Here is a 27,652-nt window from a genome sequence, read left to right as displayed (position 1 = left end):
AACCTGAAGCTGCCCCGGGTACGAAACAACAGCAAAACAAAAACCTGGAACTTGCACTGACATATTTATTATGACACTGACTTGAGCGAGAAAAAACTGAGTTGAAGACATTTACACGACAAACTATACTACATTAGTTACTAAAGCGTGTGAAGTTCTAGTTTACTTTACATATTACTTAATTGGAAGATTTAAAACGTTCAGCTTCTTCTAGTCGGCAAGCATTGTCCCTTTGCAGAACATTTCTCGGGTGTGCAGGGTTTTAAACATTTCATTTCGTACTGTTGTCCTTGAGGGGCGCCTGGCTTTTTCTTACAGCACTCGCTCGCGCTGTTACACTCTGAATGCCATGCTTTGCATGCACGAGTCTCTAGTTCTTGGTCCTCAGCCATCATTTTATCTTCGTATGGGTCATCTTCATACGCGTCCACCACAAGCACAGCTAGCACAACCAACAGCAAAGCAAGGCCCTTCATGATTCGACTGTCGATCGAGAAAAAATAATCATAATTAATAATATTTTTATATAACTATATAAAGCCCAGTGGCCGAGCGGTTGAGATAGATCTAGCAAACGAGAGGTCAGTGGTTCGAGTCCCGCGAGAACCCAACTGAGGCAGATTTTTTAATCTGCTTATACACTCGATGTAGCATACACTTAACATACCGAGTGACAAAAACACATTTCATAAATTAAAAAACTGTTTTTTACCGATATTGTAAAATTACTGAAAATCTTTGACGGCAAGCAAGAATTAAAGTCTGTTGCGAGAATATTAATCAGTAGGTATGATTATAGAGATAAAAGAGACCATGGTCTCTTGGTGGAGAAAAAGAGCAATATATATTTTTTCTTTGGATGGAGTACGATTTTCAATTAACTGTACAACTCCAAGAGAACTCAAGAATGAAACTAATAAAGGTTAAGTTGAACTTACATTTGACTTTGGTTTTCTTTCAACAACTTCTTTGATCTTCTCGTAGTGCCACACTGGGAGACGGTTTGCAACGAACTAGTGCTGGATGGCTTGTGTTTGTGATTTATGTGAAATAATACACGATGAATAATGCATTATTGAACACTTCACTTCAGACTTACAATAGTTAATGGAGCGGAATGGTTCGGAAACCTATTGTTTTAGGTATTTGTTCGGCTTCATAAAAGACTGAAAAGTTGCTCCGTTTGTTCACAGTATTCGGGAATATATAAGCTTTTTTCCCTAAAAAGAAATCGTTCTAAAATAGTTATTATTTGTTAATTAATCCTATATGATAATATCAATTATTTTTTTCCGGTCCGGTATCCTAAAAAATCGTGCGTTCTGATTGGCTGTTTGAGCGGGCGGTATTTTGTCAGTATCTGCCCGCGCGCGCGCGGTCCGGTATCCTTTGCCACTAAGTGAAACGACAACACAAAACGATTACGAAAACAAGTAAAAAAAAAAAAAAAAAACGGGGAAAAAATAAATAAGTGGCTGATGTAGGCCTCACTGAAGGACTAGAAATTGTAAGAAAGTGTCAGAAATGGGTTATTTCACAGAACTGTGAGATTGTGAAACGTCTGTACAGTTGTTAAATTTGTATACATCTTTTTAAAATCAGTCATGCAGGATATTTGCTTATATATAGATGACGACTAGTTTTGGAACTAGTTTGGACTGCGTCGGTGTTTTTTAGTTGAATCAAATATGTCGTAGTAGATAATTTTATCACCGTAGGTAAGAAAGATAGTAGACTGACGTTTCGGACGTTAGTCCTTCGTCGGAGTCAAACACTAACGAAGGACTAACGTCCGAAACGTCAGTCTATCTTTTGTACCTACGGTGATAAAATTATCTATTACGACACATTAGATATTAGCTTAGACTATTCATGCCCGCAATATTTTGTATTCACGTAGCAAAAATGTCTGAAGTTGAAATAAACATTTTGTTAAACGTTTTATGTGTTTGTAGTTCTAAGAGAGACTCATTTTAGTTTTGAAGAACTCAAAGTTCATCTTAGCTTCATGTACTATATACTCAATTGATAACTTTTAGCATATTTTAGCTTTAATTTTTTTTCTGTTTTGTAGCATACCCATTTTATAGATTATTGAAAATTTTATTTTATTTTATTTTTTTATTTATTACTTTTATAATTATGTAAATACTATATAGTATACTTAGTCCACATTGCCTAGGCTAAGCTCGTAATGATGTTGATACATTTAGTGAGATTTTATCAATAAAGTTCCCCATAATAATGATAATAATAATAATCGTAAAAATCGTAAAGCAATTTTATCGCTATTAAAAACACTTATGCAAGAATGAACAATGGAAGAGAGAACTTGTGTAATTGTTAGTATGATAAGGAATGACAATAAGATATTAAGAAAGACACTAATAGCAGCTTAGCCTAGGTTATCCCGCAAAGTTGTAAAGTGTAACTTATCTTACAGATTAAATAAAAATGTACATAATAATGATAATAGTAATAGTAATAATAATGATAATATTTTATATAGCGTCAATTCCAGGAGTTCAACAACTCTTCACAATTTTAATACATTTTAGTAAAAATACACAAGTGATTATTGAAAATCTCGCGCGCTGATTGGTCGAGAAATTCACACTATCACACGATAATTACATCCAGCGATAATCCAAAATGGCGACCAGCCGCTTTGTTGCTGTTACCGGAGAAAAATAAGAAATAATGAAAGAAAATGATGTCCCCAAAAGGAATAAAGAGGCTAACAAATTTGCACTAACTTTGTTCAAAGGCAAAAAAAGGATTAAAACAATCAAGGTAGGCTTAAACAAACTGTTTTGATTCGCAAAGTCGGAGTTCGCCTGTGTTGTCATTGAAAGCTGCGTTTGTCACTTCAATTAAAATTTTTCCTAATTTTAAATGTGTCTTTTATCTTCTTTTTTTTCTTTTCGGAAAGAACCACCTGTGTATTTCTACTAATTAACAATTATTTGCCTCAGCCGCAGTGAATATCGGAGAATATTTACCTCGCCGCTCTAAGACTCGCGTCTCGGTACTGAAGATTCCCCCACCACACCGCCACCCGGTTAGCTCAGTTGGTAAGAGCGTCGGTCTGTTGTGCGGGAGGTCGTGGTTCAAGCCTCGGCCGGATCAACTCTCAGGGTCTTAAAATAACTGAGGAGAAGGTGCTGCCTTTGAAATTATATCTGTAAATGGTTAGACCTTCAGATCTTCTCGGACAAGTCAAATAGTCAAATAGACACAAAAGAAGACAATGGAATTAGGGTCTACTAATGTGTATTAGTCTAATAGCTATTTCACGGGTTAAATGACTTCACTCTAATGCGACTCAAAGACTAATGCGTCAGTTAATTTAGAAAATCTAGCTAGCAATAGATTTTCCCAAGAAGCCAGGAAAAAAAAAAAAGAAAATTAACGTTGCATCTCGCATTTAATTTATAAATCAACTCCCATCTCGCATGTCCCCTAGAAGCTTCCGTAAATTCCCTTTTATTCCATTTTTTCATGATTTTTTTCAAATAGAAATTACGTAGATGCCAGGCAATTAACTAAGTGACTAGGAAATTCGCTTTTCCAGGTAGTCCAGCAATCCGGACGTTCCAATATTCCGTTCCAGATTTCTCACGTCATCCAAGTTCCCGGATGACGCTTTCATTTTGGCGGGAAGCACGATTCTTTGTTCGCATTCACTCTTCAGCACACAACACATAAAGTCCTTCACTCTCTAATTAAATAGTGCTTAATTCTCTATTTTCAAGTTTCATCGCCTTATCTTGGCATTCAGGGGTGAGGTCGTGCAATATTTCGGCATATTTTCGCCTGATTGGTTTCTAACCTGTTGAAGGCCGTTTGTTTTGTATATCATGGCGTCTTGAGATTCTGTTTCAGTATTTTCTATTTTGGGCTTGCCCTTACATAGTCCAAATATCAGCCGATCTCGACCACTAGCTGTTAGCAAGGACCCTAAAGGTAAGATCTTAAAATGTTGACTCTGTTTTACTAACCAACGTCTGTCTGAAAGCTTGTTTTCTTCAAATTTATTCAGCTATGCAAGTAATTTTAGCTATACAATTCATGGCGTCCTTTCATTTTGGAATCATTGTTAAGCTAAAATAGCGATTGCACGAACATAAACTTATTGGATATCTGAACCTAGAGTCCATATAATCGTTCTTTATGAGTTAGGATAGCACTGCTTAGGTATCGCTTGATCTCTTAGCTTCAATTTTCATTTAAGCGAATATTAATTCAATATATCAAAGCAATCAAATGAACAAAGCGTCAAAAAACGTCATTCAAACCCTTCCCTTTGAATGCTTAAACTTCCATCTAGCTTCTGTTTAATCGATCTACAACTAAAACAATATTATAGGACACACAAAATTCGAAACCAAATGGCTAAGGAATACAAAATTACATATGTTATTAAATCTAGGCATACTTGAATGTTTACGGCTCACTTATTAAGGGTAAAATGTTCCCTAAAATTTAAGGTTGCTATGCCAACGTAGCTTATACCTTGGCTGGCTGTTTACGCATGTGATTGTCTGATTCAATAGTACTATAGACAAGATTTATAAAATCCCCTTATTTTTCCTTATTTTTAGTTTCTCTGTTAAGATATTAGGCCATGGGTCCAATATTTTACATGTCTAGTTAACACAAAGTCATTCTGAGCGTATTCCCAAAGTCATGGTAAATCTTTCACACTTGCAATTGTAGCAATGATAATTATTATAATCTTTTTTCCCTTTACTTACTAGGATTTTCGATATTCTGCGAACTCAGTAGTTACAAAATGCTGAAGTTTAGTTTTTCGCTGCCATCTATAAAAAGTACAGTAATCAGTCGGTACCTGTTATGTTGTTTACTGGCGGCAGTGAAAAACCAATTTCATATCAAGCCTTTGAAATGTCTGAGTTCACAGAATATCGAAAACTGCAGAAATGATATTTAACTACCTAATAACATAATACAAATTCTTAAATTTATGATTGTAAATAATATTATGGGTAGTCCTTGGCCAAGACCCAAGGGGAGTTCCTAGGACCATAGCCACCAGTACAGTCTTAACCAGACCACTTTTTTACCGTCAAAACCAGTGTTTTCCATTTTCTTTAAAAAAAACTATTTAAACCAGACCACTGTCCAAATGGTGGCCAGATGCCCCCACTCTAAAGGACCATCACAATTAACATTCTCTTCAAAATACACTAAATTTTTAGTAGAATAAGAATAACATTGATGAAAAAAATGAATTAAACCAATCTTATAAATAAGATATTATAGTTCAACTAATAGTGCATTAGATTTTACATCATTGTATTTCTGAGAACAATTATTGTTCTATTTCCTTTCATTTGTTTTCTTTGTAAATATATGTATATATATCCTGCATGATTGTAATAGATTTCTAGTACTAACTGTTTTTATGTATTATTCTTCTCCCTATGAGTAAATAAAGGTTGTATCGTATTGTATTGTATTTCGCAGGACTGCATAAATCTTTTAGCAACGATGGTATCAACACTAGAACCTACGAGCCTTGATGCTCCTATTACTCCAGCATGTAATAAGTCCATCAATACTTCTGCACTAGAGGGCCCAATATCCTTGTATACGACACCTGAGACTGAAGGAGAAAAAGTTGAAGATGAACCCAGAACTCCTCAGAAGGTGAGGCAATGGCAAACGTTTATTATTATTATCAAGCTCATTAATAATTCATGAGGAAAACACAACAGCTATCACAACCGTGAAGAGTTTTGTAAATCAGATACCGAATCGTGTTCATTTGCATTGAATTTAACTTGGATTTTCTTGGGCAGACTCACTTTTATCTTGAAAATTTTAGTGGAACACGAAGGAACTAACCTAGACGTTTGATAAGTAATATATAGTATTCGTGTCCATGTTGTATCCAATATACAAACTTGAGGCTACACCTAAAGTTTGTATATCGGATACAACACGGCCACTTACATGTATACTCTATATATTAATTATTTGTGAATAATTATAACTTAAAAGATGGCAAATTAAAAAAGGCAAAAAATTCAAAGACTTTGAGGAATACTTTTCAAATTAAATGTCACAAAAGTAACAAGACCATGGGAAGCTAAGGTGGCCTAGAAGTGAGAGCTTGTCACCTCTCACCAAGGCAGCCTGGGTTAGATTCACAGTTTCCTCGTCGTATGTGAGTAAAAATTGCATGTTGGTTCTCTTCTTTGCTTCGAAGATTTTTCAGGAATTCAGTGCACTGCTTACTCATTATTTAGAGGTATTAAAATGCTTTTCGCCCTTAATCTTTGTTTTTACTTTTCTTTTTTTTCTTTCTTTTTTCTTTAAGGAATCTACCAGCAAGAAGAAAAGCAGTCGCATTGGTTCAAAACGAAAGCTGTTTCTTCAAAGTGGGCCTAGTGGTGGTCAAAGCAAAGGTTTGGATTTTTTCTGCTTTATCAATTAAAAAAAAAACACACATTAACATGAAATATTCCCTCATCTATTATTCATGTTTTTTAGTTAAGAAGATGTCAAGCATTCCTGTGGTAAAGCCAAAAAAGATGGCCACTCCTGTAGCTACTTCTCCCACAGTGAAAACATCTCCTAATGGTTCGGCAGGGAAGGAAGGAGCTTGGCCAACCTACCCTCTTACTGAACGCCAACAGCTGCAATATCTGCTTGAGGTATGGGGAACTAACTCCTTTTAATACAAGTTTCATTATTGCATAAACTCAGTAGTTTTAGTGCTTCTTTTAAACGATCACCTAGATACATGTACTGTACTAAAAATCAAGGAAGCATTACACATTCAATGGCTTAAGCCAACACTTAACCAACAAGTACATCATGTTAATCTTAAATTAGTATATTAGTCTTCTTACCATTGTACTACCACCCATTGTTTTCTTCTGCTATATATTTTGTAATCTCACTTTACTTTACCATCACTGATGATGGCAGTTGAACCTGCCGAATTGTATGATTTAAAACCGCCAAATATCAAAAGTGTCGTCTGCTTAAATCTATTAGATCACCTAATTAGAATTACAGGTATAGGTATGAGCCAGTAAGTCGCCACCAGTGATAAGCAAGATGTCCAAATTCTATTGACAGTTCATCAAACCCAACATAACAATAATAATAAATTATATTTTATATAGCACTAATTCCTTCAGTTCAACAGCGCTTTACAAACATTTAAGACTCAAAAATATTTTAAAATTTGATGCTATCCTAATGCTATAAGATATAAAGATACATAAATATTCTGAAAAAGACATGATTTTAAAAACATTGCAAAAATTTATTTATTTATTTAAAACACTGATATAAACATACTCAACAATAATATTAAACATTTCACAACATATTATAAGCATTCAAATTGCAAATATAAACTGATATAAATTGATATAAACTTTATTAAAATAATATGATTATAATTAATTAAGAAAAGCTTGTTTAAAAAGCCAGGTTTTTACTTCTCTTTTAAAAATTGAGATAGAAGTGCAAGCTCTTAAACTTGGAGGAAATTTGGCTTTTGATTTTAGGTCACTGCCAAGGAAGCTCAGACAGAGCCGCAGGAATCAGAAGAAAATCAAAACCAGGGACAGATGTTTACCAGGTTGAAGAAGAAAGATGCGATAAAGAGGGAGGTCAATAATATGCGCATGAGTAAAAGAAATGAGCGTGGAGAGACACTGCTTCACCTCGCTGCAATAAAAGGAGATACTGAAGAGACTATAGCATTGATAAAAGGAGGAGTCTCTGTGAATGCCAAAGATTATGCTGGTAAGACAATGTATGGCCTTTACACAGCTTGCCATCCAGTACATTTTTCCATACAAATCCTTATAAAATATTCAATTTTATATCTTATAGTACACTAAATAAAATAGCCCAATTCTGATTAGTATCAGAGAGCAGTACAATTAGTCCTTTATTACATAAAGGCTGTTGCTTACAAATAACTTTCAAACATTTGTATGTACACTGTTTTAATAACGGCTATGCAATTTCCAATGCTAATGGAAAGCATGGGTGGTGTAGCGGTAAGAACTCCTGCCTCTCCAATGAAACTGGGGTTTGATCCCTAGACTTGGCGTCATATGTGAGTAGAGTTGTTTGATGGTTCTCTCCTGTGCTTTGAGGTTTCCTCCAGGCTCCCAGGTTTTTCTCCTGTGCTTTGAGGTTTCCTCCAGGCCCCCAGGTTTTTTTCCCTCTGCAAGATTAAACTCCAAAATTCATATTCAAGTCTAGAAGGGCCTAGTAGGGCCTGTGTAATTCTGGTAACCCTACCAAAATTGTGTAATACCATTTCTCTTCCATTCAACATTATGAGCTTTGATAGTGGCGGTACTTCACCTCCTTACTGGTACTAATACCAAGGTGCTCTTTTCATTTCTGGTGATGATTTTGATGCAACTGCTCGATATGAGTGGCATAGAGTCAGTCACATGACCTCTTAGTATAAAAAGGCATATTGCTAAAGACCTCTAAACCAAATTATTGGAGTCAAAATTTTTTTATTATTTTGCCAAGGTTAATTTTTTTATTATTTTGTTAATGTTAGGTTGGACTCCATTACATGAGGCATGTAACTTTGGACACCTTCACATTGTTGATGAACTTCTCAAGGCTGGAGCTAATGTGAATGTTCCAGGGTATGAAGATATCAGCCCCCTTCATGACGCCGTCATTAATAACCATGTGCAGGTATGACAAATGATGAATAGGTGAATGAGTATAGATAATGTTTATGAGTTGTGGAATGGATGGGGTGGCTTGCTGTATGGTTGGATGGCCCGGGGGGGGGGGGGGGTACTCCCATATATGGACTATGCGGGGATGATCCGCTGAACAGGGTATGGTTTTTCGAGCTTCTTGTCATAAACAGGGTATGCAATTTCACTCAAGTTCCAAGTTCTTCCTGAGTTTCCTGTCATATTCAGGGTTTCTACTTTCATATTGACCGAAACTGGTTATTATGGTCGTAAAAAAAACGACACATGAGATGACATGATAATTGAAACAGGGCGGGTGGGTGTATGAATGGGTGAATGGGTAGATAGATGAATGGGTGGGTGGATGGAGGAATGAGTGGGTGAGTACAGTAGTAGGTGGATACTGATGGGTAGGTAGGTATGTGAATGAATGGATGAATAGATATATAGAAAGATATATAGAAAGAGAAGTAAGTAAGTGGATGGATAGATACATTTTTACTCTGACGAAGGACTAGCGTCCGAAACGTCAGTAAGTTTTTTTCATCTTTTCACGGTGTATAATTTACCTTTTCATCATTACTGTATATATATATATATAGAGTATATAAAAGATTGTCTGATTATGCTAGAGGTATGGGTGGATAGAGAGGTGGACAGATGGAGGAACTGATGATACAGTATATCATGCCAATTCAATATAGAATGAAGTCATTAAACCTGTGAAAAAGATATTACAACTAGACTAATACATATTTAGTAGACCCTAATTCCATTGTTTTTTTGTGTCTATTTGACTATTACATGTTGTTTAACATTTTTTATTTCACTCTATTATCCTTGCTATTTCAAATAAAAAAAGGTTTTAAATAGATCTATATGAGGTGCATTTAAAGCATTTAACATTGATTTCATTCTCTTTTCATCGCAAGGTTGTAGAACTACTCCTCAGATATGGGGCAGACCCTGAACAAACAACGATGCAAGGCTACACTGCAATAGCTCTTGCCAGATCGGCATCTATCTTGGAATTGCTTCACAGTGTGCAGCCTTCTTCGACAACAATCATGGCTCCTCCACCAAAAGATTTTTCTCCAATTAACTCGGAGAAAAACCTAGATTCTAATGAGGCATCAAATCAGATAAATTTGATGCAGAACGAGTCAACAAATCTGTCGTCAGAGAAAGGTTACAATTCTGACCCATCACAAGAAGGTGTTAGTCAAGTCTCTCCCCAAAAGTACACCTTCATAAGAAGCAGTAATTTAGAACAAAATTATTTATACTCCAGACGGAGTTCCAGCTCAAGTACAAGCCAAATCAGTGATGTGGATGATAGTATTGATCCAAAACGCTTGAATGAATGCCTCGACAAAGCCATGTTACAAATGTCTTCATATCTAGACCCCAAGGAAAATACCTGCGAATTTTTGAATCAGAGTTTTCCGAAGAGCAACCAATCGGTTCTTGTGAATTCTTCAGCTACTGTGATAACCTCAAGATCCAAAAGTCTTGAAGACAAAAAATTATGTGAACAACAAAATGTAGAAAACAAGCAAAATTCTATAAACAATGGACAAAGTAATTCAAATTTAGGAGAGCGGGAAATGGTCAAAAGCTCTGGGCAGCAAGAGAATGAAGCAATGAAACAACTAATCTATAAAAATCCAATCACTGAAGATGGCAATTCAAACAAGGAGAACCATCCTTCCCAGAAAATAACACTACAGTCAGAAAATACAAATATTTTGAATGAAAATATTGGTAATACTAAAGTAGATGTACGGAATTCTAGTGAGGTGAAGAAGGGGATACAGGACTGTTTTGATCACATTAAGAATCCAACGTGGAGGAAGGCATTAGAGAAGCAGTATTACAGCGCTTCAAGTCTACCACTTTATGTGCCTGGATATAAGAAGTTCATGATGAGTACTAAGTCCTACACTTTGCACACCCAAGATTCCATAGGTGTAAGTAGAAAACTAACATTAAAAAAATATAAACATGATTAAGATAAAAAACTCTGGCTGATCTCAGTGATGGCATGGCTAACTCATAAATCGAACCCTGAAACAACCTCTGGGCTTATCTAAGTCAGGGCATGGCTAACTCATAAATCGAACCCTGAAACAACCTCTGGGCTGATCTAAGTCAGGGCATGGCTAACTCACAGATTGAACCCTGAAACAACCTCTGGGCTGATCTAAGTCAGGGCATGGCTAACTCACAGATTGAACCCTGAAACAACCTCTGGGCTGATCAAAGTCAGGGCATGGCTAACTCACAGATTGAACCCTGAAACAACTTCTGGGCTGATCTAAGTCAGGGCACAGTTAACTCACAGATTAAACCCTGAAACAACCTCTGGGCTTATTTAAGTTGGAGCACGGCTAACTCATAAATTGAACCCTGAAACAACCTCTGGGCTTATTTAAGTCAGGGCACAGCTAACTCATAAATTGGGCTGATCTTTATTTCTTTTATAAAATGCAAAGGGCGCGTGCATGCTGTGTGCTCTCATAAAGCATGCACTCCCAACCAATCAGAATGTGAGATTTATAACGGTTATTTTATTTATAATGTCTATTAGTCTCTTATCTATTTCATAGCTTCAACAAATGTTTATTAATGCTCTGAAGCCCCAACAAGTCCAAATGATAACTAGATTTCACTAATATTCTTGTATTTCTGTTATATTATTTGCAGTCATGTCCTCCCTCAGAAAATGAAAATTTGGAAAAAACTGAACTAACGAGAATAAAAACAGCACATCAAGTAGAAAGAGTGAGTGTTGATTTGCTTTATTTCATAATGGCATCACGGTTTGTTTACATCGGCTAAAATTTAGGCTAAATTTAAGCTTAATTTTCTTCTTTTGAGAAATTTAGCTAACAGTGTAATAACCTCTATTTATTCATTCTCTTTATTTTAGGAGAAGCTTCAACTGTGTCTAGAGCAAGAAATTGTTAGACTATTTAGTAGTTTTGCTCGTAGGGCCATAGAAAAAGATACCCCAGTTGGTGTTTGTACCATCATACAACAGCAAATGAAATCACATGGCAGAGAGGTTTGTGTACTAAGCTTGTCACTTTGTTACAATATGTACATGTAGGTCGTGAAGATATCCCACTGGGAGATTAGTGAGGGGTAGGGAGGGTCTAAATATATATATATATATGTATATAATATAATATATTTGATAAATTGGAATTTCAAACAAGATTTAGTGTGGATAGGAAAATGAATTAGCTCCAAAATAGTTGAAGGTGCAAGACATTTAATGTCTAGAAGAATTTCTGTATAGTGTTGTTTATTTGTTTGTTTGTTTAAATGTTAAGCAATCATTTTATGATTACCTGTTTTAGGATACAAAACCCAAAAAGAATGTAGACAAGCTTTCAGGTCAGTCTATCAAAGCTGAAGTCGAACAAATTCTAGAGAAGTTTGAAAAACTGAAGGTATGTCCATGTAGGATTTCTTTTCTTTTCATTTTGTTTCTTCATTGTGTTTTTAAGGTTTCCTTCATTCTTCTATTTCACACATCCATCCATCCATCCTTTTATTCATCCATCCATCCCCCACCCACGCATCCGCCCATCCATCCATCCCCACCCACCCATCCATCCATCCTCCACACACCCATCCATCCGTCCATGCACCAACCATCCACTCATTCATCCTTCCTCCCTTCCTTCCTTTCATCCATTGACTCGCTGATAAATTCATTCTCCATTTCTATGCACACATACTAGTTTCCCTACCCGTCAAATATCTTCCAATTCCACGTTACATCAGGTCACGGGATGCATGATGCAACAGCTCTAACCCATTTACATAATATTCTGATTATTTATATGGAATTCTCCTGCAGACCAAACTTCTGAACCGTCAGAGACACGAAATCGATGCAATAATAGCGTTGCAACAGTTAGCCCAGTGTAAAGCAGGTAAATAACATGTAGTTAACCATGAACACTGTGGGCATTTACGTTTATGAATGAGCCCAAACCTGATCTATACACCATCTCTCTCTTCCCCTCAGAACACTGTGGGCATTTACGTTTATGAATGAGCCCAAACCTGATCTATACACCATCTCTCTCTTCCCCTCAGAACACTGTGGGCATTTACGTTTATGAATGAGCCCAAACCTGATCTATACTCCATCTCTCTCTTCCCCTCAAGCACCTACTTTTACATCAGTGACGGGCTACTAAACATTTTTTCTTTTCAGGTGGCAAGTCACCAGAAAATGCACAGCAGCAAACGCAACTACAGTCCGAGGGTTTTGAACTCATGCCAGAAGGGTTTAGAGAGTATTATGAAGAGTTTTTGAGTTTAATTGATTGAGGGCAGATTTCCAACAACCCATGCAATTCTCAATATGAAAAATCTCTGACCATTTCTACTTCTTTCCAAAACGAGAGGTGAAATTCTCGTTCGTATTCTATATCCAAAATGATCGAAAATATCTTTTTTTACGATATTAAATAAGAATATCTAAATTGGGCTTTCCAACTTGCCAAAAATGACAGTTACAAAGTGCTAAAACTTAAAGTTCGTTTTTGAAACTTAAGGATAATCCTTTTATATTTTCGTTATTAGTATATGTAATAGGACTCCATGCAGTCCAATTAAGAAATAATTGGACGAGAAAATTCCGAGGACTGACAAAATTGGATGAGGCCGTAGGCCGAGTCCAATTTGGTAGTCAGAGGAATTTTTCGAGTCTAATTATTTCTTGATTGGGGAGCATGAAATCCCATTACCTATTAATTATATAGCTGCCTAGTTAATCCCATACCAACAAGACCTGTCCAATTAAGAAAATAATTGCAGTTACCTCAATGGGATTAATGAGAAGCTGTATAATTGATACAGTAATCTCACCAAGGTATGCAATCGAATTTTTTTATATGCTTGCGTAAGACGAGCAATTGTTTTCGTTCTAAAACAGTTTTGAGTATTTGCAAAATATGCTTCAAAATGCAAGCATGTTTTTCTCTATTTTCCACACCCACCACCAACAAAATATGCTATTCTTAGGTCGTATAAGGTGTCTATTTTTTCAGGATAAAATATTTTCTTTGTATCTCGAGCAGGAGATGTTCGTTCGAGACTATCAAACATAATTCTAGTTTTATCTAATGTGGGCTCCCTGTGTCCCATACGTTTACCCATTGTAGTTTTAAAAGTAAAAATATTACTTATATATACTACTATATAAAAAGACATTAAAAATGATAGATAACAGGAAAAGAGAGGCTTTATTTTAGTTTGTTTCAACAGCAGAGATTCGATGCTTTTATGCGCAAAGCATTGTGCATTTCTTCGTCCCGAGACTTATTCGCAACACAAGCCGCTTCGGTTGAACGAGTAAAAAGCAGTTCTACTTTTAATGGAACTTTCTCGCGACGAAAATCAAAACTCGTCAACTGGCAGAAACTGCATACAGTGACTACGACAAACTATTATTTCCGTTTTTCCAAATAAAATACGGCATATTCTAAATCCCCATACATTCTCTTATAAATGTAGTGAGCTTGGGTTGCTTGTGCTTCTACTGCAGCTACAATATCAAAGCACCTTAGTTAAACAACAACATTTGTACAATCGATCACTTCTTGGCATGACCTATCATAAATCGCCTAATGAAGTATAATATAAACTTGGATAGGAGGCTTGGCACGTTATCCGTTGGTAAATAAACATAGCGTAGATTTACACTGCTAAGCTCTGCCTCCTTTATGTACCGCCATGTCTCCCTCTCACAGTGACAGTTGCCCAAGAGTCTAGGCCATATTCCAATCTGTGAAGTAAGAAACTTCTGGAAGGTTCTTCTCCACGTACCTGGAACATCTATAGGGAAAATGTGTTTTGAGTGAGAAAATATTTGATCATTGGCTGGCCAAGTTTCGAGGGTCTTAAATAGGATGCCCAGGAGGATCCCTGGATGATTTGGAGACAGCCTTTTGAGGGATATGAAGGGGTAAACGGGAGCTGGGATGCGCTTTTTTGGGCTGGGAAAATGGAATTTTATGCACTGAGAATGGGATTCACAAACAAAACTACAACAAAAAGTGAAAACATGCGATTGAGATTTGGGCAAAACATAAAGCTGGGACTACTGGATTTGGTCAAAACGGGAGCTGAGAAATGGATTAGGATTCCCCCCCCCCCCCCTTCAGAACCCTCTCTTCTGAGACGGGATAGCATAGGCCAAGACTGCATGTGCAACTGATGTAGCTCCGGCGCTGGCAGCTGATGAAGCTAAACAGAAGCTAACTATATGTACAGTATATATATGTTTTTATTTAGAAGAAACACTTTAAACGTATTACAGCTGTATCGTTAATGCTTTTCAATGGATACATGCAAGCACAAAATCAGCTAAGATACTGCAGATGCGCATCGTCACAGTTTGGTTGGGTTTTAGGAATGATGAGTCCTGCGAAATATATATAGGTAGAGGTATCAAAAATTATGTAACTTGATACTCTCATTTTCCTATTTTACCAAAGTACTTACCCAAGACATGTTCCATGAAGAACAAGCAGCCACCCTGTTATGATAGTCAGATAAAGGAAGAATTTTTAACAGTCTGAAAAACTGATCAAAATTAAGACTGGAATTTTGTTAAAATTTTACATGTGAAATATATCGTGTTTGATGATGATGAAGATGATGGTGGTGGTTGGTGATCCATTTGATGATCAATTTGCAGCTATTAGTGTCGTCACTCCCCTTAGCTACTCAATAGGGAGTGAGCGTTGTTTGACGACACTAATAGCGGCTGCGCACAGGTCGAGACTATTTGAAGAGACGAGATCTTGTTAGGGTCTTTTAGGGAAATATCATGGACGTATTTCCAAGGTGAACGTGTCATCTGAGTATGAGAAACCTAATATAAGTTATTCAGTTCAGTAGTCACCGCTGTGAGAGAAAAATAAATAATAAATAACGGTCCTAATTTCATGCACTGTGGGACCCCACAGATAGAATGCGAATTAGACTGTTTTCACAGTGTTTTCCGAGTTTGAAAACCGATCAAAATCAATATCGAAGTCAATCATTCGATTGAATTCAATTATGTTCGTTTGAATCAACCTTACCGGCTTCAAGACTCTTTTGATTTCTTTCAGCATCTTCCTCAGATCCTCTATCTCCAGCGAGCACATCATATCTTCAGTGTAAACAACAGCAAAGGTGTTATCTGGTATGTTACTCATGTCTGCAGCACTTTGCACCAGGTAGTCTTTCAGCTTGACCTGAGGCGTCTTTGCGAGACTCTCGCGAAAATGTTTCTCCATGAACGGGTTGAGATCCATCACAACCAAAGAACTTTCTTCAGGAAGGCGTAAGAGATCCAAATACCTTCCCGTTCCTGCTCCGATCTCCAACACGTCTCCTCCAATTTCCATAACTTTGTCTCCGATCTCCTTGTAATGATCCACATGAATACTGAAAATGCCAGGGTGCTTTTTTACGGTTGACGAATGAGTCATTAGGTCAGCAAACCAACTTTTCATGAAGTTTGATGCGCATATTTTGTCCAACAGCTTTGAGATCAGGCGAGATTTGACGAAGAAAAATACAACAACAGCTAATGAGATAAGGGCTATTCCAGCCCTTGGCAGGAAGGGTAGTTCTAAAGCCATGGTCACGATCAGGATGTACAACTTTGATCATGCGCGCTCGAACAAACATGCACATCGAAATTTTATGGAAGAAGCGACCTCGAGAGGCTCTGGCTGCCAGCGATTTCGAGTTTACTTCCGGAACGTGAAACTCGACCGGAAGTTTTAACTGCGCATGCCTAAATCGCATACTAGCCAAAATACAAAGACTATTATTGATTCCCAAAGCTCATATTCCTTACTGCGCATGACTTTTAATGACGGACGCAATAAGGAAGCAAGAATGCAAATAATCCCCTTATATCGCGTTTATCTACTTAAAAACCCATTACATTTTGAACGAAAAAGAAAAATCTGTCGATACTAACGATGCAATTGCTAATTTCAAACTCGGTCATGCATCGATGTCTGGGTGTTATACCGGCTGTGGCCAAAACAATGTTATTAAAACAAATAGGAAACCCTTCCCCCAAGAGAAATGAGCTACCAAAACCTACTCGGCATTGGTGTGAAAATAATGTACAAGTTATCACCATTATAATGTCATATAGCTCCTGTTATAGTTTTTTTATCATTATATCACTCAATCACAGAACAAATTCCATCACTGTATAGACACATATAACATATTTCATAACATATTGATAATCATATAACTTTATAAAATCACACATAAAGTTTAGTGTGGGTTTATAGTTCCACGGTAGAACAAGCACTTTCATGATCAAATAAGTTAGATTTGTCTGATATGAAGCATACAGTCATTAGCAGACTGAGTAGTTTTACCCTGGGTGTGGGAAAGGGGAGGGGAGGGGGGACTGCAAAAGGAAGAGAAGGGGTGGGGTGGGAGGAAAATCTTTATTGTCCCAACAACTCTTTCAGAGTAGTGAATCCATATCTCTGAGGTGCTCGTGTCTCCTTCACATCTTTTCCTTGGATCTTCCCATCGACAAGATATTCCTTGTTCATTATCTTCTGAGCCCACAAAATTAACTTGTCAATGTTTGGGGTCTTGACGCCAACCACCTCGGCGATTCCACGTGTTACGATGAGACCATAAGGCATGTCTTCGACCATGTATCGGTGTTTGAAGTTGGGCACCCATTTTCCCCCGTCTACTTGTACCATTGGATGAGTCAGGCCCTTGTACGCTTTGTTGGTCGTGATGGCCTTATACAAGGTACTCTTGTCTTCGATCTCGTTAGCATAACATCGTTTGTACCAATCAAATATGTGTCCAACATGGTTCATATCCGTCTTGGGACTTTGCTCGCCAATAGATTTGGTTATAGCAAGCACTTCATCGGACATAGTGCTCATCCACTGAGCTCCTTGTTCGCTAAGTCCCTGGTAGAATAAAGGCTGCTCGTCTAATGGTTTGCCATCCCAGTTTGCCCAACGGTCATTTAGAATGCAGGGGTGCAAGTACGCATCACACATCAAGGTAACACCGAGTAAGTCTCCTTTGATCTTCAAAACTGGCTTTTCACCCAAAAGGTTCTGTATGACTGTGTAGGGATCTTTCTTAGGTGGAACTGAACCAACTCGTACAGCACCTAACAGGGATTCTTTAGTACCCAGTACATCACAGGACTTTCCGAATTCTGTGATTCGTGTTGCCCATGGTAACGACTCGACGTTCATGAGAGTACATTTACTAGCCATGTCTCCTACAATGCCACAGATCTGGAATTCAAGGCCTGATTGTCCTGGCAAACCCACAATTATCGTTCCTGGCTCGATATAAGGCCGGATTGCCTCAAGGTACTGCTCATGTGCAAATGCTGGCAAGACAAGGGCAATGACATCACATCCGGGGACAGCTTTCTCTGGTTGTTTGGTAACCAACTTGGGTTTGGTTTTAAGTTGGTTGTAGACCTTCTCATTACGGTACAAGCTGACAGTGAAGTCGTGTTCCTTGAGAGAATTAGACCATCTCTCTGCTTCATCTTGGAACAAGGATAGAACACATACATCAGTGTCTGGTTGAGATGAAGCTATACCAGCCCAGGCATGAGCACCATTGCCTCCACCACAGATCACCAGCTTGGTTGGTTTGGCCATCTGATGTCTATCAATAAATGCATGTACAGTATGTTAGAAGAAGCATCTAGAACTTAGGAAAACATACTGCTACTGGATTTGCTTTTGATATTTCTTTCCTTGATTTATTTATATAATAACATAAATATACACCATATATAAAAATAAAGAATAACAATTAGGAATTAATTAGAAATGACTTATTTATTTACTTTAAATCCCCAATTCAAGATTGATGAAAATAACTGTTTTAGTATATAGTCACAACACAGTAATATCAGTCGTACCTTCAAAATAATTACTCAAATTAATTAATTGCTTTATAAATAATTAATTTCTTACAAAGGCAACGTTCCTGCACATAGGTTTATATAAATATATATAATATGATTTGTTACGGCTGGGGCAATCTTTCGAGTTTCCCCGGGTCGGCCGTGTTAGAACAGCAAATCACTTACTGAGATTCCATCATTCAGTCACTGCATTTATTAGAATCACGTAAAGACTGGGTAAAATACAATAAGGTATATCTGTATTAGTTAAAACCGCTTACAAATAGAAAAATGTGCTTGATTAGGGAATGATTATGCAACACGTGGTCTAGCGATACTTAGAAATGAATGCTCAGCCAACTATACGAAGTTTATGCTGAATAATAATATTGATAATTTCTTGTAGGAGAACTAAATATAATGAGTTACATACCTCTGTGCTACTTGGCCGGATAGCAAATTAGTTAATATTCTAAGGAGCTTCTTTCTTAGTTTAACTTTCCTTCGACACGCTACATCAACTTATCCCCAAATCAAACTATCCGATTACGGTTATGTGATACGAGCATAATCACTGGTAAATCATTAACATGGCTCCCCTAAATTGTGATTACAATTTACCCCAAACAAAACAAACTATATATATATTACTAGAAAATGTTCAATATTCAGTGTTCAACTCGGATATTCACGTTATATGGCTCCTTGGCTGGGACTCCCTGGTCTCTCATTTATTAGTTGTCATCGCTTCTCAGGAGCAGAACAAGCTTGTGGATCGGCCTTTCTAAGTATGTAATCTTGGAGCCGGTTCTTCTTCCTGAGGAATCGAGGTGAGGAGAGGAGACAGCAATCTTGACTTTGCGGACGTAGCCGTCTTCGTCTTTATATGGCTGTACAATGCGTGCGAGCTGCCACTTAGATCTCGGGTTGTCCGCATCCTTCAGTATGACGATGTCATCCACTGACAGATTCTTTCGGGGGCGCAACCACTTTTGTCGTTCTTGCAGAGACTGTAAGTAACATCTTCTCCAACGTTGCCAGAACTCATTGGTTAGGTGTTGGACTCTGCGCCATCTTTTTCTTGAGTATAGGTCCGCCCTCTGGAAATCTCCCGGTGGAGGCATTACTATCGTAGTCTTCATGGTCAGCAAGTGACTCGGCGTTAATGCATCTAAGGAATCTGGTTCTGTGAGACCGTTGGTAGTGAGGGGGCGGCTGTTTACTATCGCTTCTGCTTCGATCATCAGTGTCCTCAAGGATTCATCATCGAGTTGCTTTCCATGAGTCTGTAGCAGAGCTGTTAGCACGCTTCTCACGCTGCGAATCTGCCTTTCCCACACGCCGCCCATGTGGCTTGCGTGCGGGACATTCATCTTAAACTGTATCCAATCGCAGTTGGTCTTTGTCAGCTCTCTCTTTATGGCATCTTGGTCCATTTCCTTCATGGCTGCGTCAAGCTCATTTCTAGCACCCACAAAGTTCGTTCCTTGATCCGATCTTAATTGGCGCACTGGTCCACGCCGTCCGGTAAACCTTCGGTAGGCGTTGATGAAGGAATCTGTTGTCAGCGATGCTGCTGTTTCTATGTGAACCGCACGTGAGGCCATGCAGGTGAATAGGACTCCGTACCTTTTCAGCTCACGTCTTCCTTCCTTTATGTACCAGGGGCCAAAGTAGTCCACCGCACTGTATGTGAAAGGTGGAGCTTCTTCCAGTCTGTCTTTAGGAAGATCACTCATTTTCTGTTTCTGAGTGGCGCCTCTCAGCCTTCGACATGCGACGCATTTGGAGATGTAGTGTCCCACTGCTGAGCTTCCATCAATAATCCACAAGCCAGCAGCGCGTATGTCTGCTAGTGTTCTTGCCTTGCCTTGGTGGGCTCTCTGATGATAGTGGCGGATTACTAGACCTGTCATGTGACATTTCTTTGGGAGGATAACGGGATGTTTCACTTGGAAGGGAAGGTCGGCCAATCCGATTCTGCCACCAACGCGGAGAACCTGGTTTTCGTCAAGAAACGGACTCAGACGGAGAAGAGAGCTAGATTTCACAATCCTTTCTGCTGGACGTCCCAGGGCTTTTAGAGCTCTCATTTCTTCAGGAAAGGATTGGCTCTGGACAGCCTTCAGGATCAGAGTTTCCGCTTGTTGTAGGTCTTGCACATCGAACTGAACTCTTTCCCTTGTTGACGTTCCGTCTCTTCGACTTTTATAGGGATCCACCCTTTCCTTGCGTGCGTTTATCGTCCAGGCTAGCTTCTGCACAAATTTCTTGCATATCACCATAGCTCTCTTGGCGCGATACCAATCTGAAAAGTACTTGACACGCTCTAATATTGTTGGGTATTCTTTTGAGTGCGTTGCTAAGGCTGTGACTTTCTTCACTTCTGGATCGCTGTGGTTGATAACTGTGAAGGTTTCTGATAAAGTCTGGGACTCTTTGATTGGGTGCCAAAGGAAGCTTGGGCCATTCCACCATCGTTTGCTCTCGATCAGCTCTTGAGCACTAAGACCTCTGGAAGCGTCGTCAGCCGGATTCATGCTTGTTTCCACGTACTTCCATTGGTGAGGCGAGGCGCGTTCACGAATTTGCTGAACGCGGTTTGCCACGAACGTGTGAAAACGCCTTGCATCGTTGGATATATAACCAAGAACGACTTTACTGTCCGTCCAGAACACTTCTGCTATTTCTTCGTATTTCAACTCTTTCTTCAGAAAGCCGCTGACCTTGGCGGATACCAATGCTGCCGTGAGTTCTAGGCGAGGCACTGTTATAGGTCTGAGTGGTGTCACTCTAGCCTTTGCCATTACCAGGGCGCAATGTATCTCGTCACGATCGTTCACCATTCTAAGGTAGGAGCACTGGCCATAGCCGTTGGTGCTTGCATCGGAGAAGTTGTGTATCTCGACGGTCTTGCACTCTCCAAAGCCTTCAGGTTTGTAGCATCTAGGAATCTTTAATTCGGCCAGGCGATGCAGCTCGCTCCTCCACTTCTCCCAACGAGGTCTGATTGACTCTGGTACTTTATCATCCCATCCAACATTGTCTCTGGTAAGGTCTTGGAGTATCCTTTTGCCCACAAGAACAAAGGGAGCTACCATGCCCAGGGGGTCGTAAATAGAGCTTACCGTTGCTAATATTCCTCTTCTCGTCAATGGCCTGTCCTTCAGTTCGATCTTGAACTGCAGCTGATCCGACTCTATACACCATTGCACTCCCAGGGCTCTCTCGATGGGCAACAGGTCCTTGGTTATGTCAAGATTCTTTAAACCTTTCGCGCGTGACTCAATTGGGATTGATTCTATAACTGCTTTACTGTTCGATAGGAACTTGTGCAGGTTGAAGCCACCCCTCTGGCAGAGTGCCTTCGTGTTCTCAATAAGAGCGATGGCTTGCGCAATGGTTGGAACGGACTTTAACCCATCGTCTACATAGAAATCATTCCTAATGAACTCTGCTGCTTCCTTGCCAAACTCGATCTCGTAGTCGTCGGCTGTTGATTTCAAGGCAAAATTCGAACAGCCAGGTGAGGAGACCGCTCCGAAAAGGTGAACTGTCATCCTGTACTCTGTCAAAGGATTGTTCGTATCACCGTCCTCCCACCAAAGGAACCTAAGAAAGTTTCTATGTTCGACGTTTACCTTCACTTGGTGGAACATTCCTTCGATGTCACACATTAGTGCTACCGGTTCTTTCCTGAATCGGCACAGAACTCCTGAGAGGTTGTTCGTGAGGTCCGGTCCCTGAAGCAGATGTCTGTTGAGTGACTCGCCCTTGTATTCCGCACTGCCATCAAAGACAACTCTGATTTTATCCTTCTTCTGGGGGTGATAGACGCCGTGATGCGGGATGTACCACACTTGACCATCATCGCCGCTCTCCTTTGACTGGGGAACTTTTTCTGCATAACCTTTACTGAGCATCTCCTTCATGAATTCTTGGTAATGCTTGCGGTAGGTTTCGTCCTTTTCAAGCCTCCCTTTCAACCTCATCAGTCTGATTACGGCTAACTCTCTGTTGTTCGGCAGATTAATTCTATCATCTTTGAAGGGTAGAGGAATTTCATAATGGCCATCCTCTCTTTGGTTAATTCCATCTTTCATCCTTTGCATGAACTTGCGGTCATTGTAAGAGAGTGTCCGCTCTTCGTCTTGTGATTCATCAAAGTCAAGTTCGAACATCTTTGAAACTTGAAATGGTGTCATTATTTCCTTTGTTTGAGTACGCATGGAGAAGTGAAGTGGTTTCTTGGTCTCTCCTACAACCTCCCTGGCGAGTATGCGATGGCAGCCGCACTTCTCGTGGACATCCTTGCAGTCAGGATCTACTATGCCTATCACTCCCCATCCTAGCGCAGTCTTCTTCGCATAAGGTTCATCGTCCTTGCCCGGAATGACTTCTCTTGGCTTGATTGCGCGTGCGCAGTTTAGACCGATCAGCAACCCGATTTCCACGTCGCTTCTGTGTGGCATCAGTTGATCAGCTATACGCTCCAGGTGTGGCCACTTTCGAGCTGTTTCTGGTCGAGGAATCTGTCCTCTTCTCGCTGGAATGATTTCTCTTGAATACGTTCCGGGTAGTGGGATGATCTCACTTTCGTTTAGGCCTCGTACCACCAGACCGTTCACCTTCTGACAATCAATGAGACGTTCCGCAAGTACCGTTGACAATTTGAGCTTCACTTGGACTCCCTTCACTGCCATTCTTTCAACGACGTCATTCTTGATGAAACAGCCGTCTGACTGGTCGTCTAAGAGAGCGTATACAAGTACTTCCTGGGACGGATTGTCGCTGTGATGTATCCATACAGGAACGATCAGGGAATGGGCGGCACAGTCGTCTTGTTTCTGGTCACTGATCTTCGTACATTTCGATGAAACCTCCTTAACCTCTATTTCTTGATCAGAGTTCTCTTTCAATTCCTTCTTTGGAACGAACGTACCGTCGTGCAAGGACGTCGGATGGAAGCCGTGGCAACTCTTGCATACTGCTCTCCTTCTGCAATCCTTTCGCATGTGACCCCATCTTAGGCACCCGAGACAGAGTCCCTTCGCGCGTACGAAGCTTACTCTCTCTTTAGCTGATAGCTTTACGAACGCCTTGCAGTCGTCTAGGTTATGTGGTCCCTTGCACGACGCACACTGCACTGACCTTTCTTGCTTCGAGTCGTCCTTTTTGGATCCTGAATTTTCTCGCTTTACTTCAGCGGAATCTGTGAAGAGGGATCTCTGATTGTAGATCCTTCCTACTCTGACAGGTTTGGCTATTTCCTCTTTCTTACTTTCTTCTTCTTTGAAGATTTTATTGGAGATTACCGGATTGCATGCGATCCTTGCCTCGCGCGATATAAAATTGCAGAACTCGGCGAATGGTGGGTATCCCATCTCATTCTCTCTTTCAAAGGGAAGCAAAACGCCGCTTCGTTCGCCGCTAATCCATCTATCTACCTCTCGACTCCAGCGATCTACTAAGTATCTTGGAAGTTTCTTGGCCATTTTTTGGTTTTCTTCCGGATCGTTTAGCACCTTTAGATACTTAACGTTCTGCATTGCGGCCAAGCAATGGAATAAAAAATCGGAAAATTTCCGCAAACTAACTCCATCGTTTGGAGGGATTTTCGGCCAATCACTTAGTTTCTTTCTGTATGCGTCAGCCACAAGGAAGGGGTTCCCGTACCGATATGCTAGTATACCCTTTGCCTGAAGGTACGCGTCCTTGCTATCCAAACATAGGAGACCGCTAATCGCTTCTTTGGCTTCCCCCGCGGTGTATTTTCCAAGATAATACAGCCGTTGAGCTGGACTTTCTATTCGGCTTTCTATTATAGTCTCAAAGGATTTAAGCCAATTAGGATAATGGAACATACTGCCTCTGAAGATTTCCGGTTCCGGAAGGGGAAGACTATCTACGTTGCGTCTTTCGGACAACAAATCTGCCAATCTGCAGAGGGCGTTATCATTATTCGAGCTTGGTGTACTACTATGCACGTTTGTTTCTCGGTAAGACACGAACTGCGATGCGTCGACATCGTCAAATAAATTCGTTGGTGGATCAAATGGGTTCCGTGTGTTCAAATGTGTTGACGGATAGTTGTCAAATGGTGTGCCTAGGACGCGAGTTGAGGTGAAAGGATTTACAGACGAGTTCGAAGGTTTCGAATAATTTTTTAGCTCTGGATCTGTCTTATACTTGGACTCGAAATCAAGATTTTCTGACTTAGATTTGGATTCGAAACCAAGGTTTTCCGACTTAGTCGACTTAGATTCTTTTGCATGGATATGGGATTCTGATATGTTAGCTGCATGATGCGTAGATTGCATGACTGGATCGTGTTGCGGGGCTTCTTTGACGGAGTCAAGTTGCATACTCAAATATTTGTTTAAATCTTTCTCTGTGTCATCTTCTTTAGGCAAATCAAATGCGCCGTCGACTAATCCTAGCTCTGCTTCTTGTACCTTGGCAATCGCGTTCATTTCGGCCTTCGCAAGCGCTAGATTCTTAGCAATTCGAAACTTCGTCATCTCAGCCTCTTGTTTTCTTAGCGCGTCGGCTCTTTGTGCTTCTAAGTCTTGAAATTTTAACTCTGCGCCGAGTCTCGCGATCATGCCAGCCATCTCGGCCTTTCTTGCAAACGCGGAATTGCTGGATTTACTAGAGCGAGTTGATCTCGAGCTGCGAGATGAGCCCGAGATCGAAGATCTTTCGTCTTCATTTAGCCTTTTTAAATCGCTTAACCTTTTGTTTACTTCTTTTAGGAGGTCAGAGTGCTGTTGGTCGATCGTCTCAAATTTCTCGCTCGCTACGCGTCTTTCTGTTACGTCTAAAGCCTCTTCTAGCCTTTCATTCGCGCCGGCGAGAATCTCCATTTTTGCTTCCAACAGACCCCTTTCACTAAGAAGCCGGTTGACATCCTCTGAGTCTGCTAGCAATCCATTCACTATATTAAACTGTTTGCGCCAATTTCTTTGGGCCGTAATTCGATCACGATCTAGCAAGTCCAATTTAAAGGCTGTGCCCTTCTCTGTCATTTTCTTTTCTCTTTGCGTGTTTTCATCGATTTCCTCGGTGTTTAAATCAAAATTTGACATACCTTCAGATGCACTGTAGCCACAGAGTCTTTACTGTTACGGCTGGGGCAATCTTTCGAGTTTCCCCGGGTCGGCCGTGTTAGAACAGCAAATCACTTACTGAGATTCCATCATTCAGTCACTGCATTTATTAGAATCACGTAAAGACTGGGTAAAATACAATAAGGTATATCTGTATTAGTTAAAACCGCTTACAAATAGAAAAATGTGCTTGATTAGGGAATGATTATGCAACACGTGGTCTAGCGATACTTAGAAATGAATGCTCAGCCAACTATACGAAGTTTATGCTGAATAATAATATTGATAATTTCTTGTAGGAGAACTAAATATAATGAGTTACATACCTCTGTGCTACTTGGCCGGATAGCAAATTAGTTAATATTCTAAGGAGCTTCTTTCTTAGTTTAACTTTCCTTCGACACGCTACATCAACTTATCCCCAAATCAAACTATCCGATTACGGTTATGTGATACGAGCATAATCACTGGTAAATCATTAACATGATTAAAGATAGTCTAAACGTCATAAGCTTTGCACTTTGTTTTAGACTGCCTTGCCATATAAATTGTTATTATTGTTATTATTATTATTATTATTATTTCATGTAATTTATTTCAAATATTTCTCTTTGTATATACCTCAATGTTGAAAGCTTCATGTTTAAACATTTTCATTATTATTCACACTCTCACATAGCTTTCCCTTATTTTTTTCAAAAGAAATGTGTCAAGGAAAGATGCAGTCAGCTGCAGAAAAGGCAGTGTCGAACGCGGCACACAAAACATGAGTCGGAAACTATGAGTACATCTCTGTGGTCAAAAAAACCTTGGTTACTAAACTAAAAATGCTGTACTTGCAGAATCAAATACAAAAAACATCCTTCAAGTGAGCAAATCATTGCTCAAGCTTGTTGCATAACTCAACAGCCCCTGCTTGGGCTTCCTGTGGCATAAATATGGAAGGTTGGAACGTTCGTGAAGCAACTGATCGACGCGACTTTCATGGACGGGCTTGATCTCGACCGATAAATTCATCTTATTTACTCGATACGAGATTTCATATTAATACACTTACATTTGACTGATGGATTGCATCATGATTAGCAGCTAGGCCGAGTGCCTACAAGAAGCAAGCTACAGTGAACTAAGTCAAAACGACTTCTTCACATATCAGTTTCAGCTATAATTCTACCCATTATTAATTCCCCGAGATATGCTCGATCCAGAAGCCGTAACGATACTAGTATTTTTTCTAGACTATCAAGAGTCGTAGACAACTATACAGTCCTGGTATTTCACAACAGCTTGGCCTTATTATTAGAGAACAGTACTGAAATCAAAACCTGTTGTCGCGATACAAATGTCTGATTTTCCAAGAAGAGTCGCCGAATATACTTTTAAAGGTCATCTCACCATGCGTTTTTATAGAGGTGAGAATTGTAGCCTACCTGAAAGATCCTAGCGGGTTATCCTGTAGGCTGCGGCTGTTTTGTTTCGTTTTGTTCACTTCAACTACGAATGACCTCGAAGAAAGTCTGTCAGTTGAAGAGCTGGTGACGTCATTAAGTATACTCTATTTATTTTGACATTGACAGTCTTGTGTACATTTCGCTTCCAAAAGACTGCATAAATTTAGAGGAATTTGAATTTAATAACTGCTGAAATGTGAGAAAATTTTGTATTTTGTATCGTATTCTTTGTAAAACTATTGCAGCTATTGATCAGGGCCCAGTAGTACAAAGGGTGGATGGTGCTATTCAATGGATAAATCTTTATCCAGTGGAAAAAGTGGTGCTGTTATCCAATAAATATATCCAGCAGACAAGATTTATCCATAGGATAGTGCTATCCATCCTTGTCACAACTTGGCCCAGGAAGAAACTTAC

At 39.4% G+C, this 27,652-nt stretch overlaps 4 protein-coding genes across 4 annotated transcripts; 1 reads left to right on the top strand and 3 right to left on the bottom strand.

Annotated features, from left to right (window-relative positions):
* Positions 1-51: 51 nt before the first annotated feature.
* On the bottom strand, positions 52-3,972 carry LOC116289871 (uncharacterized). The gene is made up of 3 exons (XM_031696809.2): positions 3,833-3,972; positions 939-1,027; positions 52-483 (listed from the first exon to the last, which is right to left on the bottom strand). Exons 1-3 carry the CDS (start codon positions 3,860-3,862, stop codon positions 201-203), a joined length of 402 nt encoding a protein of 133 aa, XP_031552669.1. The 5' UTR covers positions 3,863-3,972; the 3' UTR covers positions 52-200.
* On the top strand, positions 3,834-14,456 carry LOC116289851 (uncharacterized). The gene is made up of 12 exons (XM_089034299.1): positions 3,834-3,966; positions 5,491-5,673; positions 6,347-6,434; positions 6,520-6,683; positions 7,551-7,791; positions 8,573-8,715; positions 9,656-10,693; positions 11,430-11,507; positions 11,656-11,790; positions 12,089-12,181; positions 12,595-12,670; positions 12,958-14,456. Exons 2-12 carry the CDS (start codon positions 5,515-5,517, stop codon positions 13,071-13,073), a joined length of 2,331 nt encoding a protein of 776 aa, XP_088890425.1. The 5' UTR covers positions 3,834-3,966; positions 5,491-5,514; the 3' UTR covers positions 13,074-14,456.
* Positions 13,968-16,467, bottom strand: LOC116289849 (thiol S-methyltransferase TMT1B-like). Its single transcript, XM_089034300.1, has 3 exons — positions 15,836-16,467; positions 15,252-15,285; positions 13,968-14,582 (listed from the first exon to the last, which is right to left on the bottom strand). The coding sequence occupies exons 1-3, from the start codon at positions 16,379-16,381 to the stop codon at positions 14,341-14,343; spliced, it is 822 nt and encodes a 273-aa protein (XP_088890426.1). The 5' UTR covers positions 16,382-16,467; the 3' UTR covers positions 13,968-14,340.
* A 441-nt stretch (positions 16,468-16,908) lies between these two features.
* Positions 16,909-27,313, bottom strand: LOC116289859 (tauropine dehydrogenase). The gene is made up of 2 exons (XM_031696790.2): positions 27,215-27,313; positions 16,909-18,431 (listed from the first exon to the last, which is right to left on the bottom strand). The coding sequence occupies exon 2, from the start codon at positions 18,422-18,424 to the stop codon at positions 17,219-17,221; it is 1,206 nt and encodes a 401-aa protein (XP_031552650.1). The 5' UTR covers positions 18,425-18,431; positions 27,215-27,313; the 3' UTR covers positions 16,909-17,218.
* Between the last annotated feature and the right edge of the window lie 339 nt (positions 27,314-27,652).

Source organism: Actinia tenebrosa, unplaced genomic scaffold (genome assembly GCF_029948245.1).
Source record: "Actinia tenebrosa isolate PJP-AT-01 unplaced genomic scaffold, QUT_ActTen_1.0 PGA_scaffold2__45_contigs__length_23673736, whole genome shotgun sequence".
NCBI classification, from domain to species: Eukaryota; Metazoa; Cnidaria; class Anthozoa; order Actiniaria; family Actiniidae; genus Actinia; species Actinia tenebrosa.
Note: the sequence above shows the minus strand (reverse complement) of the source record. Positions and strands in the feature narration are given on the sequence as shown.